The sequence below is a fragment of the Astatotilapia calliptera genome, chromosome 7 (genome assembly GCF_964374335.1).
Source record: "Astatotilapia calliptera chromosome 7, fAstCal68.1, whole genome shotgun sequence".
NCBI classification, from domain to species: Eukaryota; Metazoa; Chordata; class Actinopteri; order Cichliformes; family Cichlidae; genus Astatotilapia; species Astatotilapia calliptera.
In genome coordinates, this window is record NC_137428.1 from 59996819 (window position 1) to 60024018 (window position 27200).

Consider the following 27200-nt stretch of genomic DNA (forward strand, 5'->3'; position numbering starts at 1 on the left):
GGCTAATGTTTGGGAACATGCGTGGAAAGTATGAGAATTGAGAAAGATGAGGAAGATGAAGCTTTAACATGGAATTCTCAAGTCTTCGTGACCATTTTTGGGAAGAATTCATCTGAATTTTAAAATATTCAGTAACTTTGAGCTTTAAAAAAAGCACTGCTGATGACGCACACTGTATGAGAAAGTTACTGTTACTGTTACTCCTTTAAGAATTAACCATCAAATGCACTAAAATCTTCATCTTATCAACATGCGAGAAGTATGGCCCCCTAAAGTTGGAGTAAAATTCCTAAGAGGGCCATTCCTTGCTATTTCACCCCCAACCATCGCTCTTCCTGGTCTTAGTTATGGCAGATTGGGTTGCATGATCCTTGGAATATTAAACTACTACATCAACACTGCCAATCCCAGTAGAAAAAAGGAGAGAGAGAGAGAGAGAGAATCTGCCTCTTCCAGCTTCTAATCCAGTCTGTTTGCAAAGCACAGGCTTTGGCGTGACACTTGTTCCCCATAGATTCTAGTGTTCTCACTGGAGAACAGCTTACATTAGCATAACCGTGAGGCCCATCCCTTCACTACAGGATTAGTTCAGCTCTCCTCCCACTGTCTGATGGCTCTTTATCCAGATGGATACAGCCTGTTAAAGGTCTTAACCACACTATTGCCACCAAAGTCATTATCATTCACCACGAGAAGGAATCAGCTCACTGAGGGCCTGCTGTTTAGACTGAGAGTGACATCTCATTTGGGATGGTTTGAAAGAAAAGACAGGGAACTCCCCTTCAGTCTCTGATGGAGTGACCAATAAATGAAGTAACTATTTTAGATGGCTAATTTGGCCCTTAAAATTTTCTTTTGAAAAGTGTGTTTATGTACATTAGGCATTGTTTCTGGGGGACGTAAACAGCTTTTCACCAAGACCGCGACGCTATGTTTGCTCATAGTGTCAAAGTTTATTCCCACCTCGGTAAAATCCCTGGATTCCATCCTAGGACCAATAGGTTTTTCAAAGGTTTGTATTTTTTCCATATTTTATTCTATAAGAAAGTCAAAAGTTTAGCTTGATGTTCATTTGGATTCTTGGTTTCTCTTCTTTATTTGTAAAACCTGAGTTGTGACATCACTAATCAGACTGACGTGATACGAGGTATCTGTATCTGTTTGTTCATAGATATTGTTTTTATCTAAACACGGAAACACTGCAATCACATCTTCATCACTAATCAGATCATCATCATCAGACTGAATCATCTGATTCAAATGAAGCTGATGATGTTACATATTACAAATGATCCAGTTAAATGATGTAGGTGGTTTTCTTCTGTGATGTAAATCACAAAGTAAAGAGGATATAAGTATGTAAAAGTGTATTATACAACTGGCTGCCTGCGAAACTGATTATAAAATGAACGAATGCGTTTTAACATGTTGTAGATTCTCAGAGAAAGATAGCAAGAACAACGCAAGAGGGTTTGGTTGATTTATACAAAAGAAACAAAAAAAAAAAAACCCAACAACTTATTCATACATCCATGAGTGATAACTGTAAAAATATAAGTACAGACCTTTTGCAAAAGACAATATAAGTAAAATAAAAAGAGTTAGGGATTATCTAAAATGTAAGTTTGGGCATAAATAATGCCATGTTTGACCAAAAGGGTAATAGATCTACAAACAGTTTTGCGCTCACCTGTATTGAACCAGGGCTTATTTTTGTAAGGTGTTGAAGATGCCATATTATTCTAATCTAAAAGTCTTATCTGTATTAAAAATACAGCAGTTAAAAATGAACAAAGCATAAAAAATCATTTTAAAAAATTCTCACAAAGCAGTTTGCTCAAAACACTGCACTGTAATAATCAGCTGTGTTTTGCTATTTTCTCACTCTTCATAACCTCTTGGCTTGCCCTAACCTTTTCTCTACTATCCAACTCACAGTTTTCATTTCTCTCATGCTTTCTTCACTTTCTCCCGCCTACACCACACTCCCCTTATTTCTCAATCTCTCTCCTCTCTCTCTCTCACTCCCTCTCTCGCTGTCTCTCGCTCACTCTGCGCTGTCTGCCTCAGCTGTTCTCAGTTGCACTGTGTGCCTTGTGCTGTGGGGACAGGGCAGAGCTGCGCTGAGTGGGGCTGAACTAGTTTAGAGGAGTCTTAGGTAGAGTGGCAGACAGGATCACAGTGGACAGGAAAAGAGAAAGCCACTAAAGATTATGATTATCCGGCAGACAGGCTTAACAGTTGAAACAAAGTGGAACTGTTTTTCTTTTTTTTAGCTAAAGGTAGCTGTAGAGGTAGATAATGCAGATGGCTGTTTTCACTGGGTTACATACTGGTCAGGTACCAGGGCAGAAAAGTATGGCAGTCATACCTGCTTGCTCTTCCTAGCATTTAGTGTGGGCCTACTTTGGTTAACTTTAGCATTGACTTATCGGTGTGGGAAGCTCACTTGCAGTAACACTGACCCATAACCCCCAACTCTGCTTTGCAGGTCTGAGCTGGACTCTAATTTTGTCTTTTGACCCCTGGAATAGGAAAGGGTTTTGGATCTGGCAGTGAACGAGACCTGCTGTGAATCAGCCTGGACTGACCCGTCAGCATTTTTTCACAATTATTGGAAAACAATTTTTTTCTTCTTCTTACCAGAACTTAAAGCAGATCTGAGACTTTCGGCACTGGAGTTTGGTATTTAAAGGACTCTCTGGCCCCTATAGCCCCAGGATCATGGGCTTTTTCTGGGGCAGCATTATGCTGCTGTGTGGGGTGGCTTTGCTCAATACGGGGGGCAGCGGAGCCCAGAAGACCAAGAACAACGTCCCCCGGCTAAAACTCTCCTATAAAGGTGCGTTTGTGAGTTTTTATTGTCTTCAAATGTTATTATTTTAAGTGATTTGCCCTTAAATTTTTTGTCTGAGGTAGATCTTATGTCTTAGACTCTTACCTCCTTCTTACGCAGGTTCCAATCCTTTCAGCACGTATAGTGTGCTGGTCAAGCGACTGAAAAAAGGCAGTGTCTATAGAAAGTTTCAGTAACTGTGAGTCCCTAGATGTCTGTATGAGGCTTTAGTTATGATTACTTCTGAAAATGCTATATATATAAATTAAACAACAAGTACATAAATTCTTTACAAGGTTGTAAACTTTATGACTTATCAGGTTTAGGCTCTGGCTTTAAGAGGGTTGTGCATATTTGTTTTATATGGTTTCAGTCTTTTTACAGACCTGCATTCATACTATTTGGAGTTTTTTATATCCAATTATGTTTAATTTACCTGTAGCCGGGAAACTCTGGTGTTGTCATGGAAAGCTTTTGCACCATTAAAAATGTTTCTGTCTTGACTCAGTAATCAGCTGAGACTAACAAATAGGAATGAGTATAAAACATATTATATGATATAAATCCAGCGAAGAAAACAGTTTAATAAAATTAGGTAAGGTAACTTTGCCAGCTTGTTAGTAAAAGTCCACAAGTCTAATGCACATGCATAAATGAACTGGTTATTAGAGAATGCATTCTTTCTTTCTGCCTCTCTGTCCTTGTTTTGATCAACTGCTGTTGTCAGTTTTGAAATAAAAGTAGTGCCAGATATGGGCTCCCCTGCAACTGAGCTTCATCTATCCTTCTCTTGCTTCCTTTTTTCCTAAATGTCATTTTTCCACTCAATTCTCTCCTGCATGGCAATTATACTAAGGATGAATGGTGCAGGTCTGTTTCAGCAGATGGCTCTCCCAAAGAGAAATGTTTCTAGCTCAGCACTGGGGGATCCATAATTATACACACAAGTATGCACATACATAAACACACACACATGCACACACATGCAACGATGCTCGCACACTTGCGCACATAAATGCATGACCATCTGTAGATAGCAAATGATACCTGTGAGGGTATCAGTCATTTAAAACCGCATGCTGTCAGACTGGTGTAACACGCCCATGTGGCGATATCTCTATTTCAAGTTAGATCCTCAGGTAGCAGTCTGGCAAGCTTGTTTTTTGCAGTCACCTCTATAATTATTATTTCTATTAGTACTAATTTGGATTTTGCACCTCTCCCATATGAGGAGTCAGTGCTTCATTTTTTGTATTTAGTGCTTAGCATGCACTTAATAATAGGAGAGTGAGCAGGTATCATTTTCATGCTTGCACTGTGGTTGAAACATTGCTCCTGTAATACTGCAGAAAAAATTTTAACATTATCCACTGTAGGTCCCATTAGGCAAGTGACATGGGATTATTGAATTATGAATAATGTATGCCATAATATAAATTATGTATTACCCCTGTGTAGGTGAAGTACATTTACTCGTGGAGGAAATCAGATTGTTCACTGTGGTGATTAAAGAGCAGTACCTGCCTAAACAGTCTGAGAAGTTGTCCAGTCCTGAGGAAGCAGTGTCAGATCAGTGAGATACTGCTCTGTGAGGTGAAGAAAACCTGACCCCTACAGGTCTCCGGGAACAAGGGGTGAATCTGTTTATGGTCAAATTAGATGCATCTGATTATGCAGGTCTCACATTGGCACGTGTTTTGGGATTTCTTGCAGACTTCATTCATTTGAATGTAGAATGAAAGTTTTATCTTGGAATGGTGTAGCTATACAGCAGCTTGGCCCACCACAGTATGAACCCCCCAGTGGACAAAGTTAATTACTCTGAGACACACCTACCAATTCCTACCACCCACCCCCACCCCAAGACACACACACACACACACACACACACAGACAGACACACACATATACACATTGCTGAAACTTCCAACAGATCTTTAAAAGCAAGGGTTCAGGGGCACAAGGGCAATGGAGCAGGGGAAAGATAACAGTGGTACCCCATGGCTACCTAAACATGAGCTGAGGTCCAACTGTATCAACAACTAAGTGACTAGTTGATGATGAAGAAGTAGGAGTAGAAGGCCATGGACCTACAGTGCTGGCAACACCATAAAGCACCATGAATGTTTTACATATGTTATACTTTGGCATGAATTGATGTTAGATCGATTCACACCCTCTGGGTAAATGGGCCCTTTAGGGATTAAACATATGGCTCTCAAGTTTATGGGTCACAAGCAGCAGAGCACATGTTGTTTACTGTCCAGGGAAAGAAAAAAAGAAGGTACTTGAGTTTTATAGAATGTGGGTGTTCTGCCAAAAGTACTCTTTTTTTTTTTCCCCCGACCTGTCCACCCCTTTCTTTAGCTGAGCCAACGGCTTGAACAAAAGCACATACACATATCTGCAGCCACACGTACAGGCAAATGCATTCAGAGGAGCACAACAAAGTCCTGCTTTGGATAGCAAGACAGAAAAGGAGCAAAGAACTGAAAAATGATGCTACACTAGAAACCATTTAGTTTCACTAACCACAAAATATCTCTTCAGCATTCATACTTCATCTGTTTTTTTCAAATGGTGTTTTTCTTGTTTTCACTGTGGTGTGACTTTTAATCAGAGTTGGAGAATGGAGAAGTTCTCCTAAAGGCCTTTAATCCATAAGCATGTTAAGAATCTTCGGAGTGGAGTTGGGTTTCTTGGGGTGTGTACAATATAAACTCTGACTGGCCTTGAATGGCCATGGAAGGTATCCCATACATTCAGTTGAATGTTCTCAGTATTCTGTTCTAACTGGATTTGGATGATTTATTCTGCAGTGTTCATTTAGCTTAATCTATATCTGAAAGATTAACTTGGAAGATGTCTGCTTGCAAAATTTCCTGTGTCTACTGACTTACATGTGTCTGTAGTGAGATATAGAGCTACAAAGTAACTACCATCTTAAAAGGGTGTGGAATTATCAGTATGAACATGGAGGGTCTGAAGTTGCTCATATTTTAGTAATTTGGGGTCCTTTTATTTCTAAATTGTAAATACAGAAAACATGCAGAAAACTCAAATTGGGTGACCAAGACAAGCCATTCGTTCAGTTTACTGGGCATGTGTTGAAAGTCTCAGAAACCAAAATGGACTAAGAGAAAGAGGAAGAGCTTGGGTTTTAGTATTCCAGTGATATGAAGGGAGTCACAGAATCAGTTTAGTGGCTGCTAATTCTGTTTAATCAATATTTCTGGATGCAGTTCCAAAACTAAATCATTTATCAGCTAGACCAGAGGTAAGCAACTCCAGGCCTCGAGTGCCGGTGTCCTGCAGGTTTTAGATTTCACCCTGTGTCAACACACCTGAATCAAATGATTAGTTCATTCCCAGGCCTCTGGAGAACTTCAAGACATGTTGGGCAGGTAATTTAGGCTACGTTCACACTGCAGGTCTTAATGCTCAATTCCGATTTTTTGATCAAATCCGTTTTTTTTGTCTGCTTGTTCACACTACAAATAAAATGCGACAGCAAACGCGCTCTAGTGTGAACCCTCAAAGCGGCCCGCATGCGCAAAAGAAGACGTCACACACAACGCACTCTGTTTAGACCCAGAGCAAACAATATTGTTTGACTGATGGCCCTTAATATAAAGACTTGTTTCGGACTTTACGTTTCCCAATTTTGCTTTAAGTTATAAAGTTATTTTGTTATTTACATTTGGCCTAATAATTATCATTATTGCTGTTTTAGAGAGGAGCGGTGCTTCAAAGGATAGTTGCAGATTTCTGTCAGAATCTTCAGATTATACAGTACAAATAAAATGTTTACGTTTCTCCAACGTTGTCTTCCCAACAATTTCACTGGATGGCCAGGAAGTGTTCGCGATGTCTTCTCCGGCGCTGATAATTGGCGTCTGTGTTGTGACAGTGACGTAAAAGATAGATTTAATGCGACCTGACCATTCACACAGCAGTCGCTTTCTAAAACATCAGATATGTATCGGATTCAATACCACATACGAAAGTGACCCAGATCGGATTTGAAAATATCGGATTAAACTAAAATTATGTTCTTTTTTCTACAATATGCTACATTCTACAGAATTGCATTTGTTTTCATGTTTACTTGAATGTTTAAATTTAATTTTGCAAAGTTCTAACTACAAAAACAACATATTACTACATTTGATTTTGTTCAGCTCTGAAGAAATCAGTCTTGTCAAGTTTGATAAATAACTTCATTGGCAAAAAAAGAAAAAGTTCAAAACCATTTTTCTTTCAGCCAACAACAATAAAGCAAGACTAAGTGTCTGCCTTCATTTCTGTTTGACACTGAGCAAATTTCTTGACTGAAGCTGTGTTTTTTTACCCTTGGGCATAGGTGAATCAGTAACTGTATACACCTGGAGAGTGTATATGATATGTTGGGATTTGACAGTGTACAACAATACAACAAGTCGTGCGAGTAAGGAACATCAGTGAAGCTACTGAACCGGGGCCAAACATCAGTGCGTTATGCTGCCATGTGTGCGTTATTATTAAGAAGTGTATTTTTCTTAGGAAGCACTTAGATAACACTCTACGTGCCCTCCAGTTGAGAAAGATGGACAGAATGTAGGGTAAAAGAGTTTATTTTTATCAGTCTCACATGGGACTGTTGATTTTTCGCATCTATTCCATCTCTCGCTCTCCCTTTGTGTCTGTTACTTGCTTGCTTTCCAGTTCCCTAACTCATTCTTTTGCACTCCCCGTCCCTGACCCAGAAGAGAATAGTTAGTACATTTGTCTTTTACCAAGCAATGTTAAGGAAGAAAAAGAGAGAGCAGGAGGAAGTAGAAAACTGCTGGAGAAACAAGAATTTATTTTTATTTTTTTTAACTAATCTATCTGTCAGTTGTAACATAAAATCTCTAATAGGCCACACATTCTAAATAATTTCCCCCAGGGATCAATAAAGTATTCTGATTCTGATTCTCCTTTTTGCATGTCTGTCTCTTTCTCTCTGCTGTTCTATTGTTCTGCATCCAAACATTTTTTGTATAGCACAGTATCAAACTCTAAACAGGAAAGAATAAAAAAAAACAAAAAAAAAAAAACAAGTGCCGTTTAATGTATACATAAATTTGACCTGAGGGGACACCAGTTCAGACATGTATAGGCTACTACCTCCGGTGTGGCTCGTAAACACATTTTTCTTTCCAATAACACACAGCACAGTATGCTCTATAAACATACATACACACACAGATCCACACACAATACCCACAGAGTATCTGTCTCTGGATGATTAGCTTTTAATAACTTAGCTGTAGTCTCTGTTGAATGGTCTGTTGCCATGGACACGACTCCCATAGACAATTTCCACAAACCAAAGATGTGTGCGTGTGGGTGTCTGTATGTATCTGGTGGGTGGATATTGTGATGCCATTCCCCTTGCTGTCAAACAGTGATGTGGTTTAGGGAAAAGTGAAGAGTAGTTTTCCTACTGCTACTGCTAATTATTAATGACAAATAACACAGACATCCTTTTGTGCTTTTTTACATTGAGAACGAGAATAAGTCTTCATCTTCTGGTTTGACTTTGTCTTTGTCATCCCCCACACGAATGTGTCTACGGTACAGGTAAAAAAGGGTCAGAGGTAGCAGGCAGATGTTATTGTGCAGTGCAGAGTTTACAGTTGATCAGCTAATGGTTGCTCACCATGGTTACAGAGCGGGCTCGACTGTACTTTTTTATGACTTTAATCTTCTTTCCAACTGTGTTTATGAAATAAATGTCTAATATTTCAAAATAATATGTTCAATAAAATTCAACTAGATCAATCTTGCAACAGAAAACAAATGATTTACAAAGATATGTTTCACAAACTGCAACAAAAAGCATTTATTTAACAAATAATTATGACTGTAAGTTGAACACAGTGGTTTGTATTAAAGCTTTGTGTCATTTGGGTTTAGATTCAGTCGGTTATGCACCAGAAAATATCTGTTCTCTATAATTTAATGGAAACTCATGGGACTGTTAGATCAAGGTTAGATTTTTTTTAATAAGACTGTGGAGTGGGGAGTGGAGTGAAAGATTAGTTTATTATTATTTATGATTTTTCCAAATTTCTCACAGTTTGCATTAAGGAACAGGAAACAAACGAAATTACAGAGACAGCGATAATGACAGGGTGTCAGTCTATTTGTATTACCATCCAATGAGTACTGTTATTTGCATGTGTGTGCATGTGCGCGTCCATGTGTGTGTGTGTGAATTAGGCACATGTTTATAAAAATGCCATGATACATAAACCAAAATCACATAAGGACAAGTAAGTCTTCATGTAACAGGCTACTGGATTGTCTGTTTGTAGCATTTCTTTTTCACAGGTGTCTTTCAGCACCTTTTAATACTATTTTAAATTCTTCAAACCATTCGTCCATTCATTTTCTTCTACTTATCCAGCACGTGTTGGTGGATAGCCTATCCCAACTGGGGTACGGCCTGGACAGGTTTGTCGGTCAGTTTGTCAAACCAATCTATTTTTCCTGTGATGTAGATATTGTTGCCCCCCTATCAAGAGTATACCCATAAATCCACCCCTCCAAACCCCCTTAATGTCAGCCATCTGGCTTCTTCTGTGATACAAAATATTGATTGAATTTGCATTTAGGCAAATATCTCAGACATATACACATATGGTAATGTTTCCATTAAATTTAAACTTCATACTGTACGAACCCATGCAGCCTTGGACTAGGTGAATGGTAAATAATGTATAGATTCCATAGCACAATATTCATGACCATGTAGGTTTTAACCTAAAAAATCTTAATAAAATTAGAATTTATGATTGAGAAAAACACCCTAAAAGCATTTAGTGTAATGCCCTCTATTCTTTGATGTTTTTCTTCTCGTACCAGTTTCCCTCTAGCTTGTGTCTTCTCACTCTCTTGGGTTCTGACACACTTAAGAGAAGGGGCATTCTCCCTGCTAAAGCATTCATGAGAGTTTTTTGTTGTTTGCCTCACCGAGGATGAGAAAGCAAGAGAGAGTGAGAGAGGAAGGCACCATTTCTCCTCTGCTCCCATAACTCTCTGTCCTTTTGTGTAGGTGGTCAATGGGAGGGGGGCCATGGTGTGGTTGGACTTTGTTGGTGAGAACAAAATGTGAGAAGGAGAAAGAATTAATATGTGCATGTGTTTGTGTGTGTATCTACACAGATTACACAAAAGGTGTTACAATACTACAGTCATAGTGCCACCTTTAGAGGTCGTTACAGTAATTAGATCCTCAGTGTTTGTGTCAAGTCTGGCTTTCTGCTGGGAAACCAAATGTCGCTGCTAGACTTGGCAGACCATTGCGTTAAGGTCCAAAACGTGAGCTGTAGCCTGTAATAAAGTCTGCTAATAGTTTATGTGGTTTAGAGTAGTCTTGCAGTTTGGTTTATGAAATATTAGCAGAGTAATATGACATTATAAATGCTCCACAGTTTTCCACTCTGAGTGTACAAAGTTCTGCTTGGCTGCTTTGGTGAAGGTCACTTCTCAGCGCAGACTGTCTGATTATTGGCTCCCAGATTTGGCTTTACCTGCCGAGTTCAATTTGGCTTGGCAAAGGCTCTAAACTATCTGTCAGCTAGGCCAAGCTGTATAGTCTCTAGTTATGAGAGCAATTTGTGAAGGAAAAGGGGAAGCAATAACATTTATGTAAAAAATCAAAACATATAAAGAAGTGAAAAAAAGGGGTTGATAAAAATGGAAACAGCATTCTTAGGTGATACAAGCACAAACAACTCAATATCATTTGATTAAATTGGCTCAGTGTAGCTGTAGGGAATAGAGGTATAGCAGCAAGATTTTAAGATATGGAAAGACATGCAAGTGGTCAAGCAAAAAGATACTGAAAATGTAATAGAATTTCAGAAAAATATACTGATCTGGAGAATTAGATTTGACTTTCATGCAACACAAATCCACAAACCCTTTATTTCGATGAATATTTTATGCTGATTCCTGCTTTTCTTTCCATTTTTTCTTTGCAGACATGTTGGAGTCTAACAACCTTGTGACATTTGAAGGCCTACCCAACAGCTCGGCTTACCACACCTTCCTGTTGGATGAGGAGAAAGGAAGACTAGTAGTTGGAGCCAAGGACCACATCTTCTCTTTTAATCTTCTCAATATCAGCAAAGAGTTTGCACAGGTAGCTGAAGCCTATAATTTATAGACTGCATGACTGGTTTCATGCATTCTGCGACAGACTCCATGTGTGTTTGCTGTTTCTGACCGACTTATTACCTCGCTCGTATCCGTGCATCTCCATCCAGAGTGCCAGGCAGGGGCGCAGGTGTCTTGGGAATCTCTTTTCTGTTCCTACCGAAAAGTGCCTCATGAATATTTCAGAGCAGGGCTGTTGCACACGATCACACACTGTGCCAGGCATGTAAGCTGCTCTCTGCACACCTGGATGAATAATAGAATAAACCGAAACAAAGTGGATAACAAATCGCAATGTGACCCCTTCAACTCTCATATATACACATCCATGCACACAAGCTGTTCCTCTTTCGACTGACTCTGTAAAATTGATTTTGTGTGGGGGTAATTCTTTTCTAACATGTGCAGGAACTGTGTTTATGTTGCAGATCCCTTGGCCAGCTTCTTCCACCAGAAGAGATGAATGCAAGTGGGCAGGAAAAGATCTCTCGGTAAGAGCTAAAACCATCCACCTTTTAAGTGGGTGTCAGCAGTTTGCCCCTCTACTCCCACTAATTTTTTCAAATGTCTTTGTTCTCTCATACGATGAAAAATGTGCAGTTCTGCAGGTCTCAAAGCAAATCACCCTTGGAGTTACACTGGGGTTATATGAGCTTTTTTTATATGGCATTTTAATCATAGATTATATGAGATTTTTTTCTTTTTTTCAGTTTGTTTATAGCAGTTTGTTGACAATATGTTATATGGACAACTCAAAGACTCGCTATAGATCTGATAATAATCTCAGAGCCATATTTGAGACCATAATAATTTCTCTCCTCCTTAAAAGATCTGTTTTAGCCTATAAAAACGTACTTTTAGGTATAACATTTCTTTGTTATTAATAACTACCGGTACTTCCATATATTCAGGGATCACAGACAGTAGTGTTCCAGTGTTATTGGGCTCTGTTTTTCCTCTGTTTCTGCTTTAATATTTGACAGACTAACCTCAAGGGAGGCCTTTGAAGCTGAAAGACTACTAATTTGCCAAATTTAAATAAGACAAACTAGTGTCACCCAATCCCATTACATTACTAATATAATTTCTGTGGGACTGTTTTTTTTTAAACTAGCACATACAAAACCACAGAAACAATACATTAAATCACATTATTCATATATTGAAACCTACAGTAGCATAGTTGTGGATAAAACACAACATTTCATAATTTTAGATTATAGAGTTCTCTGGATGAAAATACTTTCTAAAATTTTGCTCCCAACTAAAGCTGGTCTTAAACAAATCCAAGTTGTTCTGGCATTTACATTCAGGGCCTTTTTTTTTTTTCTTTTTTTTTTTTTTAACTCTGTACATCTTTCAGAGCTTTGGCAAGTCAAAAATCACATTTCTCTATGTCTGGCCAAGTGCAGTTTTAGAATAGCTTTTGTGATGTGGTGAAACTTTGTGCCCCTGCTCTCTGTAAGCTATGTTATGAATTTTATCTCTAAATGGGCCCTGAAGCAAAAGGCTGGAATGTAAAATCATGGAAATGCTGGATGTGTATCAGCTGTACCTGTGATCATCAGCCCTTCTGTGTGGCTGATTTGAAGTGTACTAAAGTCTTTTGTGTTATTTTATTCTATAAACATTATGTCATGGATATATAGGGTATCCTGAGGGGTGGTCTCTGTGTTATATAGTTGGAGGAGAGTAAGAATTAATGGGAGATGAAGAGTCTGTTCACTAATCTTATTTAATGCAATCAAAACAAACAAGATGAAACGGAGAGTCAATGAGAAGCAGGAAGGTCTGATATGTGTGACAGACAAGTACAAGTTAAAAAGCACAAGTGTTATGAGTTTATCACAGCAAATGTCAGGTCAGTCAGGGTCATAGCAAAACAGTGCTGCTTCCTGCTCGTGACCTAGTATAACCAGATAACTTAGTCATGCATAATTTGTGGCAGTATTCTATTTTTTTACATTTTCTGTTGTGAAAATGTGGTGACACATTCAGCTTTATTTGAGGTCAGGCTCGCTCAGGCATGTGCTGCAAGAACACGAGGAAATGTGGCATATGGCTGCAGAGCAATGCAATATTTCATATACAGTTGTGCAACACAACAACACACACACACTGTTTTCTTCGACTTTTGAGTTCAGTATGTAATAAAAAAAAACAGAATCAGATGACAGTGTTTAGTGGGCTCTTAATTTTATTTCCAGATTTATTACTCGGCACACTGGTAGGGTTTATGGGTCACTCTCTCGGGAAATACAGCAGATTACTTTAAGCTTTGCTCTGTTTTTGTCTCCAGTCTTTTTTATGCAGGCACTGGATTTTTCTGAATGACACTCTGTTCTGAATGACACTTTAAAAAAATAATAATTTTACTGTTTTCTGTCTTTGCTACATCAGAGAGAATGCTCAAATTTTGTGAAGGTGCTGCAGCCATTCAACCAGACCCATGTCTATGTGTGTGGGACAGGAGCCTTCCACCCTGTGTGCTCCTACCTGGACGTGGGCAAGAAATCAGAGGTACAGGCACACTCTACACCTCCATTGAAGTTTCCAATTTCAATTTCTATCAAACACATAATCCCTTAGAATATAAAAGCTGAGTTTCCTGACATATCAAGTATAAGTATTTAAAGCTCTCAGTGGCCATGAGGGTTAGAGAATTGTCTTTCTAACAGATGATTATATAAGTGCATAAAAAGTGGTTTTCATTCAGCAAAATGAGGTGGAAACGCAGGGTTTCATAGTCTGACGAATTTCCAGTGCATCAGTCTAATGCGCGCTCTTTTCTCCTCCAAATGTCACTGAGTCTGACTGATGTGAATTTCCAATTCATTAAACAGCTATTTACAGATAATTAGATGCAGGAAATCCATCTATCTCGTGTGTAGAAATCATGAACAAAATATGAAATTCCTCTGTAGGGCGTCCTTTGGTGTCACAGAGTTAGAGAGAAATGAAATTTATTGTTTTAATACTTGTTCTGTAAAAATTTCAAAATGCTTCAATATTTTAAACTGAACCTATTTTACATAATGACTAACATTGATATTATATATTATATCTACAGTCTCTAACATTATCACACAAGTATTTGTCAAAAACAACTTTTGCATCGTGTCGCAATATTTCCAAAATAGTTTGGACTAAAAAACAAAAAAAACAAACAAAACATAAATACTATCCTGTGGTCTCTCTAGCTTTGCTGTTCTGGAAGTTGTGAAATGCTGACAGCAAAATGACTTTCCCAGAAAACTTTCACTTAAATGGAAACTACTTTTTCCAAAAGCTGATACTTGATGATATACTGAAGGTTCTGTGCTTGTCTGTTCAACTATGTACAGGACAGTGTTTTCAGACTTGAGCCCCACGTGGAAAATGGGCGTGGGAAGAGTCCCTATGATCCCAAGCTGCTCACTGCATCCATGCTAATTGGTGAGTTTAAGAGCGGATACCCTGCGCTGTCTGTCTGTGTGTGTTAGAGTGAGGTCATATAAAAACAAGTAAGTTAAGATACACCCACTGGTTTGCTCTGTCATTGCAGCAGATATATAGGGTGCAAAGTAAAAGCAAATAACAGAACACAGGCATTCTTCTCATTCATTATAAGTGGAGCAGCTTTGTATTTAAGCACTGGGAACCCCTCATTGGCACGATTGTAAACTTCTTTTCACCGTGACTATACATCATTTAAGTAGTGGGTGTGGGGTCAGTGACACTTTATTGAGTTTTTTCTTTGCATAGAATCTCATTTTTTTGGCAAGTGAACTATGTGAGCATGCCTTTTCTCTCTTACTCCAATCATTGCCAGTCACATTGCGTTACATCTGAGTGTTTAACCTAGCAGATGGCCATTTTCCAGCCCATCACCCCTAATCCCTGCTCCCTTTTCTCTTTCCTTTCTCACCAGCTTTATTATGTACTCGTCCTATCTCACACCTCTGTCCTGTCCCTCCTCCTCTGACCTATTCATTCATCCTTCTCTCTCCTCCCTTCTTAGCCCTGCCTACGGTGTTAATGTCAATTTCACACTCCTGATGTTCATCACATCTGTCACTGTCTGTTTTCTCTCAGGACTCCAAGTTTATCTATACTGCCAAGCCCCTGTACAATCCCTCAGTTTTATGCCTTCATCATTGGGGAAAAATCCCTAAAGATTGTTTACTCATCTGACATTACTAAGCTAACTCAGTTTATTCCTCTTAATCTCAGATGGAGAACTGTATGCAGGAACATCAGCTGATTTCATGGGGCGGGACTTTGCCATCTTTCGCACTCTTGGAAAGCATCACCCAATCAGAACAGAGCAGCATGACTCCCGATGGTTAAATGGTGAGAGAGATGAGGAAAATCCCTTCTGATTATACAGTACTTTTCTTGTTTTTAATTTTGCAAGCTGACTCTTTGATCCCAGTTGTGTTTTTGTTTGAGCTCAGCTTCCAATAGATATGATCAGAGTTCGTCACTGATCTCCTCGTGGACATGGATCTCAATGTATCATCACCTGATTTACATTTATCACAGTTTGGTACTACAAAAAAAGGGGTTTGACCTTAAAACAACTTTAAATTAAACTACCCTGAGTGCTAATATATAAGAAAAATATAGAAAAATATACAAGAAATACCTATAATAACCGGAACTATCATCTCTGTTGATGGAATGGCATACCTCAAGTTTTCAAATGTAGGTTTTACTTACTGTTTTTCACCAGTTAATATTATTCCAATTCATCATATTCTGCTTCAGCTAAGGTGCTGCAGCTTGTCTGCTCATGGCTCAAAATATTGCAGTCCAGACAAAGAACGAGAAGCACATAATTCATTTAGCTGGCCCGTCTCCAGTGGAGTTGTGAAATTTAATATTAAGTGTTGTTATTGCCTTTCAGGCTCTATAGAGGGAAGTCCCTGAGTACATGTCTGCTATTTCACAGCATCTTTAAACTCTCACACAGTATCTAGCACTTGGTTTAAAACTAGATACAGAGCAGTTTTTTCCAGATTAAGAAACACAAAAACTAACATTGACTTTGTGTGTGTCTTTGTCGCTTGCAGATCCTAGGTTTTTAGGCATTCATCTTATTTCAGAGAGTGACAACCCAGAAGATGACAAAATCTACCTGTTCTTCAGAGAAAATGCTATAGATGGAGAGCATACTGGAAAGGCCACACATGCTCGCGTCGGACAGCTCTGCAAAGTACGCACGCACACAGAGGACATGCAGGATGGCCTTTACAAAGGAAAATCCCAATATACACAATAGCAGAGAGACAAAGGCACACACACGTTCACACCAGCATTATGTGAAATAGCTCCTGTATCTGGAAAAAACACTTGACGGGTGTCTGAGTGGCTTTCATAATGGTAGCTTTCAGGAGCTGTTATCTGTGATTATTTTTAGCCTGGAGAAGAGTGGGCTTTGTTTTGCGTGGTACAACTGCCCCGGAAGACAGAAACCTGAGAGAAATGTCAAATGTCGCCAGAACCTGAGAGGCAAACACACCATCAATGGCAGCACTGTTATCCTAATGCCAAGCTTTGGCACTTATTGGGCCTTTAGCTCCAGGGGATGGTTATGTTAAAGAACTGGCCTCGTATCAAATTTCACAGCCTAAATCCATTTCTTATTCATTTAGCAGGAATTCAGTAAGCTTACTGCAGATCAGTGAGCGATGTCAGCCTCAAACCCCTGTTTGGCTGCACATCATGCCTCCTTCATGACTGCCTGATTATCTAGAATGTCAAGAATCTGCTATCTTCAACACAAGACAAGCCATCCATTATGTAAAATGGGGTATTAACTCCAGCATATGCATGTCTTGGATACACTATAATTTACTGCCATAAATCAACACAAAGTGAAATCCATTTTTATGAGCCAGAGCTTTGTGCGTCTGTGTTTTTGTGCTATGTTCATGAAGACAAACACTACCCTGTAAGGCACAGAGATGCATATTATTAAGAAGTGCACTGGAACAAACAGTTCAATATGTGCTGTCCTCTTTTTGTACAGCATCTAGAATTGCATTATTCACAAAAATATATATAAAAATATACATATAAATATAGAAATACATTTTAAAAACCCAAACATGGATGCTTATTAGACTTGTTTAATATGTTATAGAATTTCTTTGGTAGTTTATTTTGTACAGAGAGTTTACTGTGCATTCACTGAATAAAAAATAGGAAATAGAGAGACTAAATATGATAATAATAATAATAATAACATGAATGCTAGTATTGTGTCTTTAGTATGCTTTAAACAGTGTTAAAAAAGTGAAAATGACAGTATCACTAAGCATAGACAATAAAAAAATTTTGCCATGTCCAACAGAATGACCTGGGAGGTCACAGGAGTCTGGTAAATAAATGGACAACCTTCTTGAAAGCTCGACTTATTTGCTCTGTGCCCGGGAATAATGGAATAGACACACACTTTGATGAATTACGTAAGTGATCGCTCCCAAACCTCCACATATTATTTCCTTAATTTGAAATATTTGCACAATGTCTTTTTATGTCTTGCCTTTTCTTTTGGCTTTCAGAGGATGTTTTTCTCATGAGCACAAAAGATCCCAAGAGCCCAGTTGTGTATGCAGTATTCACTACTTCCAGGTACTGTGGCTCATTTGAAGTAGTTAAATGGTTTTTAGTAGTTCATGTCCATTTAATACATGATTTGTAACTTCAAAATTACATGTGTTTTTCTGTCTCATTCTTTCTTCTATTAGCAACATCTTCAAAGGTTCAGCTGTGTGTATGTACAGCATGACAGACATCAGAAGAGTGTTCCTGGGTCCGTACGCCCACAGAGATGGGCCCAGCTATCAGTGGGTGCCCTTCCAGGGACGTGTTCCCTATCCACGACCTGGCACAGTGAGTACAATATCCTCTTTACAAGAGGATGTACTGAAGCTTGTGAGTTCTTGCTTCTTTACAACCAACAATGTAACAGACACTGTTACCTTTATTTGCCCCCACAGTGCCCGAGCAAGACATTTGGTGGATTTGACACAACAAAGGACCTCCCCGATGAAGTTGTGCAGTTTGCCAGAAGCCATCCAGCCATGTTCAACCCTGTCTACCCCATTAATAATCGACCAATCATAGTCAAAACAGATGTGGACTACCAGTTCACCCAGATAGTGGTGGACAAAGTCGAGGCAGAAGATGGCCTTTACGATGTTATGTTCATAGGCACAGGTAAAACAAATAAAAAGTATAAAGTTTATGTAATTTATAACTAAACATTATCATACTGTAGTAAGGAATCGCTTGGAACTACAAAGCAGTATTGACCTAAAATGTGTACTTTCATTATATCCTAGATGCGGGAACAATTCTGAAAGTGGTGTCCATCCCCAGAGGCTCCTGGCATGACTTAGAGGAAGTCCTATTAGAAGAAATGACCGTTTTCAGAGTAGGCTATTTTCCCATCACCCATATTATTTCGTTTTGGAGAATATCAAATCAGAAAGATCTGTTGTTTGTTTTTAATTATTTTTGTTTTATTATATTTTACAGGAGCCTGCAGCCATTACAGCTATGGAACTATCTACAAAACAGGTAGAGACTGCTTATGATTAAACTTTACACAGCTGTCATATTGTAGACATTCATGACAAACAAGTGACTCTTGTTTATATAAGTGTGTCTGAAAAACCGTCCTGAGAAAGCGTTCTCTTATTGGTGACACATCTTGCTTCAGGGTAAAAAGACAGAACAAAGACATGCTTGTCTGCGCAATTTAAACAACAGCATGTTGCCACAGAAAAATCTTGATTGTTGGGTTTGTCGCAACAGTTGGGTTGTCAACTGAAATTGCAGGATGAGACAAAATGAGCAGGATAATTGATAATTGTAGTAAAATGTATCTATCTTTCTTTTCTTGCTTTACTGAGAAACAACATCTGAGACAAAAGTAGTTAATGAAACCACACTGCCCACCCAGACTTAGTAGCAAAACTAAAGCTCCTAAGACATAAAATAACAAATATTTGAAATTTTTCTGTTTACAGCAACAACTCTACCTGGGTTCAGACATCGGGGTCTCGCAGATGCCTCTGCATCGTTGTGAGGTTTATGGGAAGGCTTGTGCTGAATGCTGCTTGGCAAGAGACCCTTATTGTGCATGGGATGGCACAGAATGCTCCAGATACTTTCCCATGGCTAAGAGGTAGTGAATTTCACAGTCATACTTAACATGTTGCCAGTGTGTTGAAGCTGCTTGAGATCTTTTACGTTGCAGCTAATCAGATCTGTAAGACACAGAGCAAGTTTAGGTTTGCCTACAATGTCCTGGACTGGTACTTATATAGCACTTTTGTACTCTAACTGGGAACTCAAAGTGCTTTTTACTAGCCTCATCCACCCAATCACACACACTCTTTTCCATACTTAAGAGCTTTGTTTAACATTTACATACACAGTCACATGTAGGCATCAGGGGCACTCGGGGTTCAGTATCTGGTCCAAGGATGCTTCAATAGGCAGACTGGAGTGGCCAAGGAATCCATTCACGACCTTCCGATTGGTAAATGGCCTGCTTGACTTTCACCCCAATGGAAATGATGCTCCAACAGCACAATTCACATACAACATTTTATATATTGTCATGCATGTACATAAATACAGCATATTTTATTAGAGCAACTTGCTTTTTTAAAACACAAGTGTTGTCCTGTTAGGGTTTTAATCATGATTGTTTAATAAATTGTGTTGGTTAAATCTATGGTCTATACTTCTTTGAGGTAAAACTTGATTATGTGAATAGACTGAGGACATAGCCGCAATTCAGCACTAGAGCTAGGGTGCACTTTTAGTGCAGGCTTTGCGTATTTGCCAAAATCCCCTGAAGGTACAGGATCCTGTTTCTAGCACAAAACTAGAAATATAAACTGCCTCATGTGTTGACTGCAAATGAGAGCCAGTGTCAGTGATGTCTGGAGGCTGCCTGGGTGAACCAGGGGTGAGGTAGGTTCGGTGGTGGTTTGGTTATGCTGTAGTAGACATGGACTGATTGATGTGCGCTTGTGTGGTTGTGCTTTTTGTGCAGCCGCCCACTCATAGCTTCATGGGGCTTATTGATTTAAATGCTAGCTCCATCCTGTGTTATATTCGACTCTAATATTTTTTAAACACCAATATAAAAACTTTGAGTTGGAACATGAGGAAACAAAGGTGAATTATTTTTCCGTTTGCTTTGGTGTCTCCATAGTTGCTTAAATTGTTGTTGGTTGAAATATTCTCATGGTAATGCTTGACAGTAAACATGAAACTCTATCTCTTTTCCATGTGAAACCGACAGAGATGACAGGCTAGAAAGATTTATTAATTTGAATTCCTGTGTCACACACCCTATAATTAAAGCTTTCCTGCTAAGCTTTAAGCTGAATGATGCTTATTTGTTTGTGTTGGCCACCAGTACAGCTGCAAATCTCTGCAAATCTCATTCAGATGCACACACACACATACAAAGTGACTGAACACCTATTTTCTTTAGCACACCCATGCAATCATTGCTTCTTTTGACCTGGGAAAATGTTTATATATATATGTGTATGTATAAAAAAATTTTGTCTGTGTGTTTTTGCAGGAGAACAAGGAGGCAAGATATCAGGAATGGAGACCCACTCACACAGTGCTCAGATCTGCAACACCATGGTATTTTTTTTCGATATATGTACATGTTTTATATCATTCAATTAAGATTTTATGTTGTAATGTAGACAATAACATTTCAATATCCAAAAGAATGTGCTAAAACAAATTATAATCAGATTTAAATGACACTGGCCTTTCCTGACCTGCTCAAAAAGGGTGGAGAAGATAGTAGAGTTGAATGTGTGTGGTGTCGTATCTACGTCTTTTATGTGTTTTCTGGTGGTTTAAAGATTAAGGTCAGTTGACGTGAAGCTTGTAATTAACACATTAAAGAATCCTCCAAGTCTGCTTTCTGTTGCCAAACCCTTCAGTCTAATGCACTGTAATTGTACTTAGTCCAAAAGCAGGACTGGTCTACTATACTTACTCACTATCTTAATTATACATCTCTTTCTTTAATTGAAATAGACAAAAGAAGAAAATGTTAGCAAAAGCTTCCAAGTTGACAAGGTTTAACCAGACACTACAAAAAAAACCTTAATAAAAATTGTGGCGTATATATTTAATTGTATGTACAACCCAGATATTGACTAGTAAATGTCATTGTTGTTGTTGCTGCCTCTTTATATGCTGTTTGTGACTGAGCATGATGAGAAAGGAGAACATTTTGTGAATGTCAGTAACTGAATAACCTTCAGTTAATATTTCTAACTTATTGTCTGTAAATAAATCACATAGCCAAAACCTGCAATACCTAAACAAAATTCATTTCTTTCCCAGATGAGTTAAGTGGGCAGTCAACCCTCCAGGATAAAACTGTGTACGGTGTGGAGAACAGCAGCACTTTCCTGGAGTGTAGTCCAAAGTCCCAGAGAGCTACGACATACTGGCAGTATCAATCCACAACGGATGACCACAAACAAGAGGTGGGCTTCATCACAGCACACATAATGTGTTTCATTTCAGAAAAATAGATTCAGACTGCATCTGGATCAGTTTGACTCGGATACAGTCTGTCTTGATAGAAAGTAAATAAAGAAAAGAAAGAGACACTGCGTTAGGTAACACATAATACAGGTGACAAAAAAACCCCCAATAAAACAACCAGACTAAGTATCTAAGTACTCAGTAAAGTACTGAACTACCATATGCTGTCAAATCAGTGCTGGTATTCCTTGGCTACTGGAACGTTAAAGGGATGGAACATCCTTCTCTTAAAATGTATTTGGTGTTTTGATGTTAACTCTACTTACCATATAGTCACTGTATAGTAAAGGACTCATTCCTTTTCATCACAGATGATTTCTCAAATCTATACTCCATGTGCATTTTCCCCAAAACCTATTATACTGTAAAAAACAAACCAAAAAAAACCCAAAAACTGATGCAGGTATTGACCGTTTTGCAAATACTTTGCACCTACAGAAATGCTTTATGGTTATCAAAAAATCTACTGCAATTTCTGACTGAGGCTCCAGCCCTCCATGTCGTAGTAACTAATTATTTTCCAAAATCACTTACATTGTATCTACATCTATTTGATATCTTGATACAAATTCAGAATCAACTGGGCCTGCTCAGCATTTTAATACATACTGCCAAACTAGACCATTGTTGAATGTTAATTGCATAATTGCAATCATGCAGTGCACCGGTGTAGAAGTACCTGTATCTGTTATATTTCTTATTATCTCAGGTTGTCCTTGAATCACATACCTGTCGCCTACCTTTTTTTTTTTTTTATTAATCAAATACTATAGTTGATTTTTTGGACAGTATAATATGATAATAGATTTCAGATTCTGAATGCATTTTTTCTGTCTTTTTTCTCTTTGTCCTTCACTCTGCCTCTCTCATCACTGATTCTTTCACTCTTTAGATTCAATCAGAGGAGCGCTTTATCCACACCGAGCAGGGCCTCCTGATTCGCGCACTTAACAAGAAGGATTCAGGCATTTATCTGTGCCAGGCAGTGGAACATGGCTTCATGCAGACAGTTCTAAAAGTTAACTTAGAGGTCATTGACACGGAGCGTCTGGAAGATCTTCTGCATCGTGATGAAGAAGCAGCTAGTGCCCCTGCCCATGAATTTTCCTCTTCTAGAGAAACTCCCAATCAAAGGCTGTGGTACAGGGACTTCCTCTCTTTGGTCAATCACCCAACTCTAAATAGTGTGGACGAGTTCTGCGAGCAAGTTTGGAAACGGGAGAGGAAGCACAAGAGGCAAAAATCTCACTTGGTACAGAAAGTGCAACTACATCAGCAACAGCAGCAGAAGACTGCGACGAGTCCTCGCAACCACATGCATGCTCAAGGGCTGGCAGCCAAGTGGAAACACCTGCAAGAGAGGCAAAAGGGTCGCAACCGCAGGACCCATGAACTGGAGAGGGCTCCCCGCAGTGTGTGACTTACAAACCTTGACTGTTAGCACAGACTTTTAACCACACTCAGTTCTCATTCAGTAAACTCATCCTGTTTTTATCCTCTGTTCTGAGACACAGATTTCTTCCACAAAGAATGGAACTAGAAAAGTTAAACCTCAAAAAGTAGATACTACCCTGAAGTGTCAGCTGGAGTGTTCTGTGCGTGGGAAGCCATGTTTACAGTTCACCAGTATGGAGGACTGCAGGAATCAGGATGTTGTATCACGCAAGACCATTGGAGCATGTTATCGTAGTTGGCTCATGCGGTCTGAATACTGCAGAGTGACATATCCACCCTAAAGACTCTTGTGGAGGTGGATCTGACAGTGGCAGTTACATGGTATGCTTTTAACTGTCAGTGCGGAGAAACACCCGATAATTTCTGCTGCAGAAATACGAAACAAAAGTAGCTGAGATTATACGAATAAAGTCTTGAAAATTAAAAGACTCATCATCAACAACAACAACATGAAGCTCATCAAAAGGACACGATGCCTGATCACTGCAAGAAATCCAGAGGAGCATTTATCATTCATTAAAAAAAAAAAAACTAATTAAATAACTAAAATGTGTAAATACTGTATTCTGTAACATCTGCTCATCTGAAAGGGAATGCTTGTAGTTATCAAGTTGCTTCATGTTGCTTTCCCGTGTAGAAATTTATTTTTAAAAAAATATCTGTCAAAAGCTGTTGTAAACAAGGAGGTTTTGTACATGTCTGTGTCCTACCCCTAGATAATCTTCCAAAACAAAGACTTGTTCTGTTGTTGTTTTTTTTGTAGTTATCAGATTCCTTCTAGCCTCAACATTTAAAGTTAAGTGTCAGTTCACAGTATATGGATGGCTGCCAACTCTATCGTTTCAGTATGCCAAATCTCATTCTGAGTTCTTCCATATTTATTTAATTATACCTTGTGTACACTTTGTCTCCTTTACTTGTGTATTTATTGATAAACAGTTCTGTACATTGTGTGTTTCCTTTTTTTCATGTGCAGGAGGCTTCCTGGAGGTTAATATTTGGTTTGATTAAGTTGATTTGCAGGACCAATCTAATCAAATAACTGTATTGTCTGCAGTAGAACTAGAAGTACAGTATCACAAGTTTTGTTCAGTGTCAAATGCATTACATATCAAATGTACTGAGCAATAAGCCAGTATCTATACTTTTATTTTTCCCTTTTATTGACTCATATCCATATTCTTCACAGAGCAGTGACAGTCTTTTTTCTGAATATGATGTTAAACGATATCCACGCAAACACAAACCTGGAATGTAGCTGTGAACACCATGTAAATATAAATACTATGGTATATGTTTGAGAAATATGACAGTATGTGCTAGTGCATGTCAGTGCTATTGTAGTGTTGCTGTTTTACTATGGCATTGATAACCAGTCTGATGTTGTAGAGTTCAATTGTTTGCTTATCTAGTGGACGGTAGTTATTATTCGAAAGCTGTACATACTATTTCTGTTAGGACTCTAAATTGTATACTTGATATAAAACAAGAACTAAACATAATCTCTATGGATTGAAATGGCCACAGACCAGTGAACAACAGTAACCAGTTCAACTCTGCAGCACATTAGTATGCCAGATAACATTGTGTGTTTGTGAGCTTCATCTGCTTTTGGAAGCCAAGACAGAGGAAGATGAGAAACAGCTGGGGCCAGCCTCAAGAAATGTGAGGCTCACAAATCAAGTTAAACACCAGTTGTGAATGTGCATATATGATAAGATCATGATTATAAAGAGAAAATGTGGGGGACCTGTAGTGCACATGGAGTGGCTCTGAGGAAATGAAGTGCTGCTCTTGCTGCTTTTTGGCATGATGATGGTGATGCTGATGTATTCTACTGATCTAATAAATGTCTTTTCATAAAATGCTAGCTTCATTAAATCTGTTTTAATATACTATGCCCTGCTGCTTGCATGGTATAGCGAGCTCGTGTAGTGTAGATGATCGGATTAGATCTTGAAATACCTTTTTGGTACATCTGCATAGTAATGAGGAAAACTTTTATTCCCTCATGTAACGTATCCTTAATATTGGGATTCATTTAATGGTGTGCTTGTCTTTTCTCTGTGCAGACAAGAACTGCTGTATGGTACATACAAAACTGACTAATTAATGATTTATAGCTGAAGTAATTAACATAAGAGATATTAAAAATCAATGTTGCTTAAAAAGACAGCCCAAGTGCCTCTTATGGTGTGTATTGAAAAAGTGAAGCTGTGTACTCTTGTGTGCCTCAGGCAGTAGAGTTACTGTAAGTTGATATTAAAACCTTGATGGGTGATGTGCTGTGAATAAAACATTAGACCCCTACAGTCTCTAACTGAAGCCTAGCTGTTGTATTTGCATGCCGACATGAGCTGCAAACATTTCAACTTGGACTCTCGACATATGCAATTCAGACAAAAATTATAAAAAGAAAAAAATGAGGAGGAGAAAAAACAAGTTGCCAAAACTCACCCATGGAGGGTTTGACAGCGTAGCCTGCCACAAAATATTAAGTGTGTTGTACTACCGCCCTCTGGTGGTTATTTTATCACAGCACATATTGTTTTATAAATGGAAAAAAATATCTCTTCTATATGATTGTAAAGCATTTACTGTAGTCATAAAGGTGTTTCTTATACATTTTTGGTCCTGAAGCTGCGTTTGGAAACACAGCAGACTTGTTTTATCACTTTTGAGCATCTGGTGACACCTTTGGCCTGAGGTCAAAGGTCGGTTGGTGTATGTCCCACCTGGGTTATGACCTTGACCTCTGCAGTCAATTCAGCTGAGGCCACGGAAGTTTCAAGCAGACACTTCAAAGGGAGTATTACTATGGCCTGTCTGCTGTATTTCATCTGGAAAATAAATACAGCATATGTATATATATGCTTTTGGACTGTGGAAAGAATATTAGTGCGTGTGTGTGTGTGTGTGTGTGCTATAAATGCTCTTACATTCTCTTTCAGTATTTCAATCACATTTGAACTTGTATTGTTCCATTTGGTCATGTTATCACAGATTCAGCAAAGGGATCAAGAAGCGCTTTCAAAAAAGGCCAAAGAGCCTTGATATAATTGCTTCTGCTATTGTAGTTATACAGCACGTGACTGCCCTCCAGTGGCTGATGAGAGACATCTTTCCACCATTCCAGTCCAGTGGAAAACAGAAACTCCCTCTGACTCGCAGCCAAGGCCATGGTTGAGTGAAAACACCCCTGACACTCACACAAAGGACTACTAAACTCAGTGGAAAAACTGACATAGAAGTGACAAAGTCAGAGAGCAAGAATAAAGAAAACAGAGAAGTTAAAAACTTTCTTGCTGCTGTTTTTACTGCACTGACGATGCTTTTGAACTTCAAAAGAATATTCCAGAGAAGAAATGCATATGTATTATAGAAATGAGATAGCAAGCTAGCTATAATCATGTATAATAGCTATAATCATCTGAAACGGATTTTTCCCATAAAAAAACAGATTAGCAATCACCTGGCATACAGCTGAATGCACAGGTAAGAGCACATGTTGCAGAAAACATTATACTCTTTGTAAGACAGACATCAGAAAAGACAGACTGTATTCTCTTCTATCTGGACTCGTGGGAAAACTAAAATGCACCAGAGAGCGCTTATTTTGCACTTATTACAATCTGCTAGACTGATGCTTCACTACACCCAGCAGCTGGAGACATGTAAAAACTTGTATGGATCACAGGTGCTTTCCAGCTGGTCTGTTCTGGATCACTTCAAAATACAACACCTTGGTCTATCTGGAAAATTAACATTTCCAAAAGCAGAAGATTCAGTTAACTTAAGCATAAATGCATGCTTGTCAGTATTTGCAAATCATAAGCCTAACCACACAGAGGCTCCTTGCAATTTATTTTCAAAAACCGAACTGAATATAAGGCAAAGATATTCTGCATAGTTGGAATCTGTGGAGAGAGCCGCATTACCAAAGCATCAGTGCAGCCAAAACCACTCAACCACAGCATGTCTCACATTTACTCAACCAAATGATGGCCCCTGACAGTATCCTGCCTATTAGACAGGCTGCATCAGTTTGACATACCTCAGTTTTGTCACTTCAGTACAAGGTGCTCTCTGAGTGAGGTGATAATCTATTGCTTTCCCTCTGTTACTTATT

The 27200-nt window shown here is 38.7% G+C and overlaps 1 protein-coding gene across 1 annotated transcript; it reads left to right on the forward strand.

Annotated features, from left to right (window-relative positions):
• Positions 1 to 2028: 2028 nt before the first annotated feature.
• sema3ab (sema domain, immunoglobulin domain (Ig), short basic domain, secreted, (semaphorin) 3Ab) lies at positions 2029 to 25391 on the forward strand. Its single transcript, XM_026176099.2, has 17 exons — positions 2029 to 2842; positions 10849 to 11009; positions 11452 to 11514; positions 13424 to 13543; positions 14368 to 14458; positions 15236 to 15355; positions 16078 to 16220; positions 17361 to 17475; positions 17572 to 17641; positions 17758 to 17902; positions 18010 to 18229; positions 18355 to 18446; positions 18551 to 18592; positions 19045 to 19202; positions 20622 to 20689; positions 21410 to 21555; positions 22509 to 25391. The coding sequence occupies exons 1-17, from the start codon at positions 2725 to 2727 to the stop codon at positions 23034 to 23036; spliced, it is 2400 nt and encodes a 799-aa protein (XP_026031884.1). The 5' UTR covers positions 2029 to 2724; the 3' UTR covers positions 23037 to 25391.
• Positions 25392 to 27200: the final 1809 nt, after the last annotated feature.

Excerpts from the sequence above, each read along its gene's own strand:
- sema3ab (XM_026176099.2), top strand. The coding sequence starts at position 2,725 with ATGGGCTTTTTCTGGGGCAGCATTATGCTGCTGTGTGGGGTGGCTTTG. Across the intron at positions 17,476-17,571 it reads CACACACTTTGATGAATTAC|AGGATGTTTTTCTCATGAGC; the intron begins GTAAGTGATCGC and ends TTTGGCTTTCAG. Across the intron at positions 17,642-17,757 it reads GCAGTATTCACTACTTCCAG|CAACATCTTCAAAGGTTCAG; the intron begins GTACTGTGGCTC and ends TTCTTCTATTAG.